The sequence below is a fragment of the Neopelma chrysocephalum genome, unplaced genomic scaffold, assembly GCF_003984885.1.
Source record: "Neopelma chrysocephalum unplaced genomic scaffold, ASM398488v2 Primary Assembly neopelma1_77, whole genome shotgun sequence".
In the NCBI taxonomy this organism is placed as follows: domain Eukaryota; kingdom Metazoa; phylum Chordata; class Aves; order Passeriformes; family Pipridae; genus Neopelma; species Neopelma chrysocephalum.
The window spans coordinates 2,552,879-2,563,792 of NW_020897738.1; the positions used below are offsets into that span (position 1 = coordinate 2,552,879).

Here is a 10,914-nt window from a genome sequence, read left to right on the forward strand (position 1 = left end):
ACCTCCCTATGCACTTCAGCATCCTTCCAGGGATGCTGCCCAGTGGGATGCCAGAGGGATTCAGACATGGAGAACACAGCAGGGTTTTGCCTCCTAATAAACCAGATATTCTACAAAATTTCATTACATTACAAGATAGATATTGGGGAGCGAGTCCTCGAAGAGAAACCGAGTTTCGGATCCAGCCCAGAGCAGCCCCATCCTGGCACAGCCAGAGATCCATTCCCAAAATCTCCAAGGATTGTCTCACCACCATCCTCCTCCTCATGGCCAGGCCAGGCAGGCTCACCCAGCCCCGACCTCTGCTCCCTCCTCTCTACCTCATAATCACACTTGTGTGAAGCCGTTGCCGTACATAAGGAAGAGAGAAAACATCCTTGGAGAGCCTCACAATCAGACAATTTTTAAGATCATGGAGCATTAAACCATTCCCAATAGGGTTTACTAATCAAACAGCCAAATCCTTCATAACCAACCAATCCCTACAGAGCAATTAAATCCTTCCCCTTTAAAACACTTGGCACGCCGTCTGGGGAGAAAAAGAAAAATTTGCAAAATTCATTTGATAAATTAACCAGGGAAAAGAAAGAAGTGAATCAAGCTTTGTTCTTTTCATTTTTTTTAATTATGGAATTCACAATGCCTGAATAATGTTTAATAAGAACTATGAAAATTCCTAACAGTATTACAACACAACACAAAAGAATTAACCTGGTTACCGTGAAAAATTGCATATTTAATTAAGAACAGAGAGTTCAAAACTATCCAGAGATTTCAAAAGTACTGTTGCCTAAGGGGCTAAATTACACGCTCGCAGTGCTGCTAACAGGGCTGGAGCGCGCAATCATTACCCAAGTGTCCCCATTAAGTGACAATGGGCAGATGACATCAAATTCATTTCAAAAGCAACAGGAATTGAAGCATTCGCTTGGGTAGTGGAAAGGAAAGCGACTATCCTGCTGGTATAAACCAGACCCCTTGTTGATAAAGGCAATAATTAAAGAATAATGTTAATTAGCTGCTTTTATTTGAAAGAAAAGTGCAGTGGCAGGAGACGGTACCTCTGCGGCGTGTGCCGAGCGGAGAGCGGAGCGGGGAAGCTGCTGGCCTGGGACGCCTGGACACGTGCTGGAGCCGTGCCCAGGGCAGAGTCCTGTTGGCCTCAGGTACCCGCTGGCTCAGTCAGCCCTCAGCTCTGCCAGGGATGGGGCTGGGAAGAGTTTGGAGGTGCTTGGGATCAGCAGAGAACAGCCCATCACCGGTCCCAGAGAAAGGGAACTGGAATGGAACAGCCAGAGCATCCCACTCCAGCACAACAAACGCGACATCAGCAACCACTCAGGGGAGAGACCTCATAGACTGACAGAATCGTGGAATACCCTGAGTTGAAAGGGATCCACAAGGATCATCAAGTCCAGCTCCTGGCCCTGCCCAGGACACCTCAACAATCCCACCCTGTCCCTGAGAGCGTTGTCCAAACACTCCCTGAGCTCTGGCAGCCTTGGGGCCGTGACCATTCCCTGGGGAGCCTGTTCAGTGCCCCACCACCCTCTGGGGGAAGAACCTTTTCCTGAGACTCAAGCTAACCCTCCCCTGGAGAGAATTCACCCCCACCATCCTGGGGGGTACAGGGAGAGCTACAGCACTGGGGGTCCCAACAGCCTTCCTCCTGGAGGACACCATCCTCTCCATCACCCCATCCCAGCCACTGTGCTGGGCATCATGGGGGGCTTTCAGCAACACTACTCACCCAAAACAGAGCCAAGAAACTGGGGGGACAAGAAGGATAATAATTACCCAGCTCCCAGGGATGCAGCAATGTTTGTGCACCGCTCCGAGAGCCGCAGACGGAGGCAGCTCTCCCGGCTGGAGTGATTAATAAGGAATAAATGTCCTCTGCAGCCAGGCTGAGCAATAACAGCCCGGCTCTGGCTCCGTGCTTACAGCACACATTACAAGCCCCGCTGCCAGCGCCAGGTAATACTTTATTATGTTATCCCAACGGAAGAAAACAAAGGATGCTCGAGGTCCTGACTTTGGTGTAAAAACCACGGGAGCGTTACCAGAGGCAACGGCAGCGTGCTCGGAGCGGCTGACGCACGGCACAGCTCCCACCAGAGGAATATTTACACGGGGTTCAAATTGGTTATTTACTTTTTTAGGAACCCTTGTTGCAGGAGGCCTGGCTGGCACAGACACGCCAAGCCATTTAATATTAAAGCGGTCCCGCCATCGCAATGAGTCGCTGAAACCGCAGCGAAGTCAATGCCCAGGGGGGCTGCTGCAGCTTTGGGGAAACCACTGAGGGCCACAACAAACTAGTCCAAAAATCAATTAAACAGCAAGGCCATAGTAAAGAGTAAAAGGAACTGAAACCATTTTGGAAGGAGCTGTTGGCATGTCCAGGGAAGCTCAGCTTAAAAAAACCCACTGACTGTGGGAATATTGAATATTGCAAAGCAGGGCTTGGGCAGACACGGCCAAAATAATTCATATTAAATACGTAGATGAGGTTGAAGGAGACCATCATCACACACTGCTCTTCTGATGGGAATCCTGGCTGCAGACCTGGGGTGAGCAGTTGTTGTGCCCCATCATCTGAGGCTCCCTCCCCATCCAGAGCTGGGATCTGTGAGCACCGGACGGGGCTGACCCGGGAAGGGGGACTGCTGCTGTGCCCCTGCACATTAAAAGCACTCTGGTTCATAATGAGCACTCCAGATTTCAGGCTATCTTAGCTTTTTTGGGTAGATTTTGCTGATGACCCCCCACAGCTTGCTGACTTTGAGAGCCAGCTCTTCACTGTGAGCCTGGACCTCCTGGCAGAGATGCCCCCTGAGATCCCCTGCATGGGAACACAAATCATACATGCAACCCTTCTGAGGGGCCTGTGCTGCAGGGAATGATGGACCAGCCCAAAGCCACACACAAAGGGCATGGGCACAAAAATACTCCATCCCTTGTGCCCCAGGAACAGGGAAACTGAGGCACAAAGGCATCACCCAGGGCAGCAAGTGGGTGCTGGGACAGAGCCCAGCCCAGTGTAGTGTGTCACAGCTGTCCCACTTCAACCCAATCCAGAGATTTCATAGAATCATGGAATGGTTTGGGTTGGAAGGGACCTCAAAACTCATTTAGTCCCACCCCCTGCCAGGGGGACAGGGACACCACTAGTCCAGGTTGCTCCAAGACCCATCTAATCTGGCCTTGGACACTTCCAGGGACTGGGTAGCCACAGCTTCTCTGGACAACCTGTGCCAGGGCCTCATCACCCTCACAGGGAGGAATTTCTTCCCAATATGTAATCTAAATCTACCTTATTTCAGTTTAAAGCCATCCCCTCCAGTCCTGTCACTCCATGTCCTTGTCCAAAGCCCTTCTCCAGCTCTCCTGGAATCCCTTTAGACATTGAAAGTTGTTCTAAGGTCTCCCTGGAGTCTTCTCCAGGCACCTGTGATGGGGAAGGGGACACAATCCCATTATTTCACAGGGGGCTGGGGACAGGAATGTTGAATTTTAATCCTCCCAGAGAAAAACTCAATGCCCCATGCTCAGCCCCATCCTCCCCATCCACTGAGCCCTGGTGAGGCACCCACAGATCCCACTCCCCCCAAACCCAAGCCAGGAGAGTGAGAATCATAGCACAGCAGGGGGCCAAATCCTTCCTCCCACATTTTGCTGTCTTGGAAAAATACACCAAAAGCTGCAGGAAAATGTGCACCATCAAAAAAAAAAAGGTAATCAAAGAAAACTCAGTCACAGATCCTGTTGCAACACACAGGAGAAAGTGTTACGGAAGGGGAAAACTTTTTAATAAAGTCTGCAAGTATATATTCCTCCTTTATCAACCTCAAGATTTATTGACCCAAGGAGCCATATTGACTGAATAAATCTTGATAATGACCCCAGCAGAAGTCAATACCTGCTTATTATCTCCCAAGTTGGGGAATTACATCTTTCGGTAATAGGAGCAGGATGGTACAAAATGTTCTGAGAAACTTCAGCCAGGCTTTTTGGGGGGAATGGATGTCTCTAATGTGCCTTTTCCAATCTGAGAGGGAACGTGTTACACCATCAATACAGCAGGGGAGCCGTGGTGTGGTTTCTGTCTCGAGGCCTGGTGAGAGGGGAGCACAAACCGTCGCTTCCCAATCCTAAATTAATTCCATTTCAAGGCCTGCTGAGGAGCAGGATGCTGCAGCTCCCCGTTTCCCTCCCTCCCTGCAAACAATGGCCCTGTAATTTCAATTTGCCATGTTGTGTTGGCAGGTCCCAGGATAATTCCCTGCAATTTGGGATGTGGGAATTCCTGAAGCCAGGGATGTAGCTCCATGACTACGCCAGCACCCAAGGGAGGAGGGAAGCAGCAACATCGTCATCTCATGGGACACAGAGACTCCTCTGGGAACCAAAATACACTGATTTTCTCCAACCAGCAAAACCAGGGAGGGAAAATAGGGGAGCAGACGGGTCCCTTGACCCCCAAATCCGTAGGCAAGCAAAGCCTCCTGCATTTAAAGATGGTGCTTCTTTAGCCAACAGTCAACTTCCCGTTGAGCAGAGAAAACAGGAGCCCTGGGACCAGCACACACAACAATTTGCCTGTATTTTCATTTCAAGTCTCTGCAGACAGCAAGAAAAATTAACTGAAGGGAGCAGCTCCTGAGCCAACATATGGAGGGAGACGAATCGCGAGCTCCGCGCGCTCCGCTGAGGTTCTCTGGTTAAGCAAGTGCCTCCTAAAGGACTCACAGGCTGGGAGTGTACTGCCTGCTTAATCTGGTCATAAATAATAATTCAGATCACCAAACCCTTTAACATTCTGCTCCACCTGCAGCACAGAGGCCCTGCTGAGCCCTGCCAAACTCACGGCTTGAGGCAGCGGGAGGTGATGCTGCAGCCCTGGCAGCCCAAGGAAACGGCTCCCTGCTCACCAACATCGATGCAAGAAGCACCCCATGAGCCTCCCTCCACGCTCTCCCCTATTTCAGTGAGCACAGCAACCCCAAGAGCTCCACTTGCTGTCCCCGTACCCATCTCCAAGCTGGAAAACCCACCGGGAGATGGCACAGCTCAGACTCTTCCCTCCAGTCCCACAAAAATCAAATTATATTTCCATCCCTGTCCCCTATTTGCCTCTTGGCCACAATCCCTTTTCTCCCCCCTTCCAAGGCCATAGAGACAATCCACTAAACTGGATCAGGAGGCCAGCGTATACATCTCTAATGGGCTGCAGCACGCACACAATTAATTAATGGATTTATTAATTAGGGAAGAAGTCACTCTTCGGGCTGGAATTGGGGTCACCAGTTTCTAAAGTGAGAGCTGTGGAGCTAAAGATAAACTCTCATTTTCTGCAGCTCTTCTTGTCTGGCAGTGTCTCAATTATTCAGCCACAAGAAAAAAAAATCAAATTTCAGTTCAGGAACTTCACGGTCCGACTTTCTGGCGCCACTCAACACAGACCCCACAGCAGGTGGGACCAGAAACACAGCCCTTCTCCTTCTTCCCTTCACATATGAATTGGAAATAGTAGAAATACCAAGCATTCGCTTCTAATGAAGGATTTGGGGGATGTGGGATGGATGCTGCACCTCAGCCTGTCCCAAGGAGGGAGCTGTGGTGGTGGAAGGGGACATCGAAGTGGTCAATGACAGTGAAGTTCAGAGACACACGAGTCCTCCAGCCACCAAGGTTTGAACTTGCTGATGCTGCAGCATCAGCTACATCCCAGAACCATCAATCTCTAAGGAAACAGAGCTCATGGGTGAAGGAAAGAAACATCTCCAGTGTTCCTATCAACAGACAGGCTACAGAGCACAACCACAACAGGAGACAGCAGAGAACCCACATAAAGAGCACCATCATGAATGTCCTGGTCACTGGGAACCTCTCAAGAGGAGCACACAACTATCAGACCACAGACAACCCAACCATGAGACAGGCATCTGCCAGAACAGCTTCCTTAGTGCCACTGCTCCCAAATTCCTATTAATTGGTTAAACCAGATGATTCTGCAGCCAACACTCCCCATGCCCCGATGCACCGGGAGCAGCTGGAGCCACTGGAAAGCCAAAACCACATTCCCAACCTCCCAACCTGGCTTCTCAGCCAGCCCCAGGCACAGGCTGCACTTCCACAAACCCTGAGAATTCAGCTTGGAAAAACAAAACCCCTGAGATGGGGGCACCCAGAGTTCCCTTGGGCTCCCCCTCTCTTTCCCTCAGGCACCATTCCACCCTCCAGCAGGGATGAGGACAGACAGTGTTGGGTGCTGGAGACGCTGGAGAAACCTAGAAGGTCCTACCAGTCTCTCCTTAAAAGCCCTAAAAATACAGGGCACCCAGGAAATTTGCAGAGGTGAAGCTCCCCAGAAGCACCTCAGCCTCCCCCCGAGGTTATCCTGCTGCTCCACAAGAGTGCAGTTAAGTTTATTAGTCCAAGCTCCAGGAATTAAGCTCCAGCCAAGAGGACTGATAGCTTATTTACTGCTGTCGTCTATATAAAGCAGAATTTTGACACATTGTTAAATGATGCACATTTAGATAAGTCAAGCTGTCATATCATTTAATGGATGTCTAAACTCCCTCTGTAGCTGATATGTAAAATTTATGCACTTCAGAATATCATAAGGTTATAATATTTTAATCACATCCACAGTTGTGTATTTTTTTTTTTGCCTCCCCTAAACTTTAAACAGCAAAAACATTTCATCAACCAGACCACGCTCCGCAGGCTCCCGGCTCAACACCATCCGGCAGAGCCGCCGCCGCTGAAGTTTGTGCCCAACTCCAGCACAGGGAGAACATTTGCATTCCCGGGAAATAAAACGAAGAACATTTTATTTGACAAACCAAAGGCTGGAGCCGTGTAGCCAGAGCTCATCTACATAATGAGATGTGAAGACATTTATAAAAGATGGCTCTAATCGCTCTCACTCACCGTTGTATTTATTATCCCAAACCAGCAGCTCGCAGCTCTTCCCATTTTTTTTTGCTGTTTTACCACGGAACGGGTTGGATTCAAGCAGCACACGGAGCACGGAATCCATACGGCGCTACCCGGAACGCAATAAACCCCCAGCAAATTAAAACCCAAAAAACCCATGAAGGTATGAATCCCACTCTGACTATTACACACAAGAAAGCTGTAAAAAAATACTGCATTAGTAATGTACACAATAAACCAATCTCATAACCCGGTGAAATACGTCTGGTATTATCTTTGATGGAATTTTATCTCTTCTCATTTCCGCGACTCTCCGCCGTAAAAGGGCTCAGCGCCGTTTCGATCCGAGCGCTGCCGAGTAGCACATTATCCCTGTGTTTTCCATATGCCCACCATTCATCAGGGCGGCTCAAACTCTGCCATTCCCGGCCAGCCCCAGGCCACCGGAGCTGCTCAGACACATCCATTAAAAAGGAATGGGGAAAAAAAAAATAAAGGAAAAAGCTCTTGCAAGAATATAAATGGATTGTTTCCCTTCCTTTATTTTTTTTCTTCTTGTTTTCCATTCTTTTTTTAATTTTATTTTTTTATGGAGGGCATTAGGCCAAGCTGGCACAAGGTCACCTTTCCCACCGTGATCCCGGCGAGGCGGCAGAACTGCTGCCTGGACAGGAGTCAGTCCTCACTGCTCCCTCTCCGGCTCCGCACCCATCCACAGCCCCCGGCAGGCTGGGGAAGGAGAGCTGCCACCTCCCAGCCCACCTCTCCCTCCGGCAAAGTTCAACCCTGAGAGACCCACGGCAAAGTAGCTGCCAATATTTATCTTTAAATAAAGGTCTGCGCGCACCCAGGAAAAGTCATTAGCGCGATTTAGCGGGGAACGCTTTTGTATCCGAAGCGCTTAGAGCCGTAATCCCTTCCCTTCCACAAAGCCAGAGCGGAGCAGTCATGGCAAACCCACCGGCCGTGCTACCTGCGGTACTTTTCGGGTCGCGCAGCGCAGACGCAGCACATAATCTGCTTAAAAGCCAAAATGTATTAAATGTTGGAACTGTTGATCCAGTACCGGAGCCCCATAAATCGCATTGCAATTTGTTTACTCCCCTCCGAAGCATGCTGCATTTTAAACTCCGGAACATCCTACAGGGATAAACCCGTTTAATATCCATGGAAATGAGCGTTTCGGCTGTTGTAGCGGCGGCAGGTTGGGTTTCATCCCATTATGTTGGGAGAGCCATTGTGTTAATTATCCGCCTCCCGTTTAAGGTGCGCATTTAAGGTCACAAACTGTCAGCAGCCCCCGGCCAACCTTCCCCCGCACACGGTAACAAAGGACTTACCGGGAATTTCACAGACCGAGGGTACCACGGTGGGATACGGCGGCCGTGACCTGCCCGGAGCCACAAAGGAGCTGCCGCCCCCCCGCCGCATCCATCCCCGGCCCGAGCAGCACCGCCTGGCACCGACCGCCTTCCCGGCGCTCAGGGCTGGCCGAGCCCCCGCACCGGCCCCGCACACCGGCCCTGGATAACAATGGGAGGGCGGCGGGGCTCCGGGCAGCCCCGCTCCGCCATCCCCGCATCCATCACCGCACCCGCGAGGCTCTGCCCGCCCCGCGCGCACGGGGGAACGCGGGCACCGGGCTGCGGGGGGCACCGGGGACACTTGGCAGCCCGCGGGCACCTGCGGCTCCGCTCCGCGGGCGGGGACCGCCACAAACTTGGCGGGGCGGCGCGGGGGACCGCGCTCCCCGCAACTTCATCCCGCGCAACTTCCCTCCCTCCCTCCTCTTCCTCCCTCCCTCCCGCCGGGGCGGAGCGGCGGCCGCCCCCCGGCCCCGCTGTCACCTCGGGGGCGGCGGGGCGGGGGCCGGGGCTCCATCGCGGCTCCATCGCCGCTAGCGCTGCTCCATGTTCCCGGGCGGCGCCGAACAAAGAGCGGCGGCGGCGGCGGCGGGGGATCAATTTCTGATACCTATCGATGGGGAAGGGTGGGCGGAGGGAGGGGGGCGGGCGCGGGGGGGGGGGGGGGGGGGGGGGGGGGGGGGGGGGGCCGCCCGGATCACCCCCCCCTCCCCTCCATCCTCCCGCTCCCTCCCGCCCGCCGCCAGCCCCGCGCCCGCCGCCGCCACCGACCTGGAGCCGGCGGACATCAAACCGTGTCCGGTATCGACACATCGATCCCACCTCGGCGGCCATCTTGGGGGAGCCCGGTGGCGCGGAGGGGGCGCGGAGCCGCGCGGACCGGAGGGGGGGAGTCTGCCCGCCTGCCCGCCCGCCCCCACCGGGGACGGCCCCGCGCTGGGAAGGGAGGGGGAACCCCCCCGGTCCACCCCCCTTCCCCTTGGGACCACCCCTTTCCCCCCCCCGATCCATCCCTCTCCCCACCGGGACCACCCCCGAGCATCGCTCCCCGTCAGTCCAGGACCACCCCCCCCCACTTCCGTGGGTCTCCGTACGGGGAAGGGTCGCGGTGGGTTTTTTTCCCAGCCCGATGGAGGTTTTTAGCTGGAAAATCGCCAGCCGGAAGCCGCCGGTTAAACTTTTCCAGGGTTTTTTTGGTTTGGTTTTTTTTTTCTTCCCCGAACCTGACCCATCCAGCACCTTTGACCTGCCGGGAATGGCTACAGCAAACACGCTCTGAGCGCTCCGCAGCCAGAAAACGCCCCGGGTTCAGAAACACGCCGAGTTCAGGCTGTTTTAGGGCTGCATTTTTAAATTTCTCAGTGCGGTGGGCTCTCAGGAATCCAACCAACTTCAGCAGAGGAACAGAGCCCATCCAGCAGCACCTGTACCTGGAATTCCCACTCTGCTTCCCCACCACAGGAAAAGAACTTTACAGTTTCAGCCCCAAGTTGTCCCATAGCCTGTTGTACTGATCGCCCCGACACCCTAAAGGGCTTGGACAATCAATTCCCACTCCCCTGGGAAGCGGTAACCCCTCAGCAGAGCCGAGTTTGCACTGGAGGGACCCCGACCCCGCTGGCTGTGACTCGTTTTTGAGCAGAAAAGGACGGAGCTGCCCCTCGGGTCCTTTTTGCAGGCAGGTATTTGCAGACCAAGCAAGTGCAGCGGTTTAATATTCCTGCCAAGGAGCAGGTAACACCCCGGGCTGCTGTACAGACACGTGCACGTCTCTGCTCCTGGAGGAGCCCAGGGGCTCCTCCCAGGCTGGGACACAAATCCACATGCCAGCTCCCCTCCCCGAGACAAGCTCATTCCCCACCACCACCCCACGGAGGGGGATGTAATCCTGAAGTGTTCCCAGGGGTTCACAAGCTGCTTTGCCTCCAAAACTGCAGGGAGGATGAGGGCAGCGAGCAGCAGCCACCTTGTTCACCACTGTCCTGCTCCCCCTGTCTTACCTGTCACCTTTTGATCCCTGTACTCCAAAGGGCTGGAGGGAGCATGGACACCAGCAAACCCAGAGTGCTCCTGCAGTGGTCACTCACAGTCCTTCGCTGTTCCCAAAGCTCTCAGCTCCTTTTGGTGCAGCAGATCCTGCAGTGCTGAAGCCTCTCTCTGCATGTAGCTGGGGAAGAAACAGTCCCTCACTGCCCAGATAAAATCCTGTTGCTATTCCCTGCATTTTGCAGGACTCTTGGGATTCCACTAAAAAGCACCATTTGAGTTCAGAAGACATCAAAGAAAAGGAACACCCTTCAAACTGCTCCCTGCTCTGCAGGTGCTTCCAATTGTCACAGGGACAGGTCTGCTCCTGGGCCAGGAAAACTGTCCAAAAGGGTAAGGCAGACACCCAAAGTGACCTTGGCCCACTCTGTAGCACAAACAGCCAAGAAACGATCTTGTTCTTCTCATCTCTTCCACTCAGAGAAACTCAGGAGTCGCTCACGATCCCACAATTGCAAAACGCCTCAGGCAGAAGAACAAGTGAACAGAAAATCAGAGTTCAAAGAAAGGATTTGCAGGAGCAGAGGCAGTTTGTGTCAGAGAGAGCCTGGATGTT

The 10,914-nt window shown here is 53.1% G+C and overlaps 1 protein-coding gene across 5 annotated transcripts in view; it reads right to left on the bottom strand.

Annotated features, from left to right (window-relative positions):
* The window catches only part of CUX2 (cut like homeobox 2), a 66,091-nt gene extending 55,581 nt beyond the window's left edge, over positions 1-10,510 (bottom strand). Inside the window, exons 1-2 of one of the 5 annotated variants that reach the window (XM_027689516.1) lie at positions 9,084-9,109; positions 8,796-8,922 (exon numbers count right to left, since the gene is read on the bottom strand). In XM_027689516.1, coding sequence (XP_027545317.1) covers positions 8,796-8,922; positions 9,084-9,100 — 144 coding nt within the window. In that variant the 5' untranslated portion in view covers positions 9,101-9,109. Of the gene's footprint in view, positions 1-8,288; positions 8,320-8,795; positions 8,923-9,083; positions 9,144-10,312 lie in introns of those variants that run through there. The other 4 variants (XM_027689515.1, XM_027689517.1, XM_027689514.1 and 1 more) reach the window with 4 other exon arrangements.
* Between the last annotated feature and the right edge of the window lie 404 nt (positions 10,511-10,914).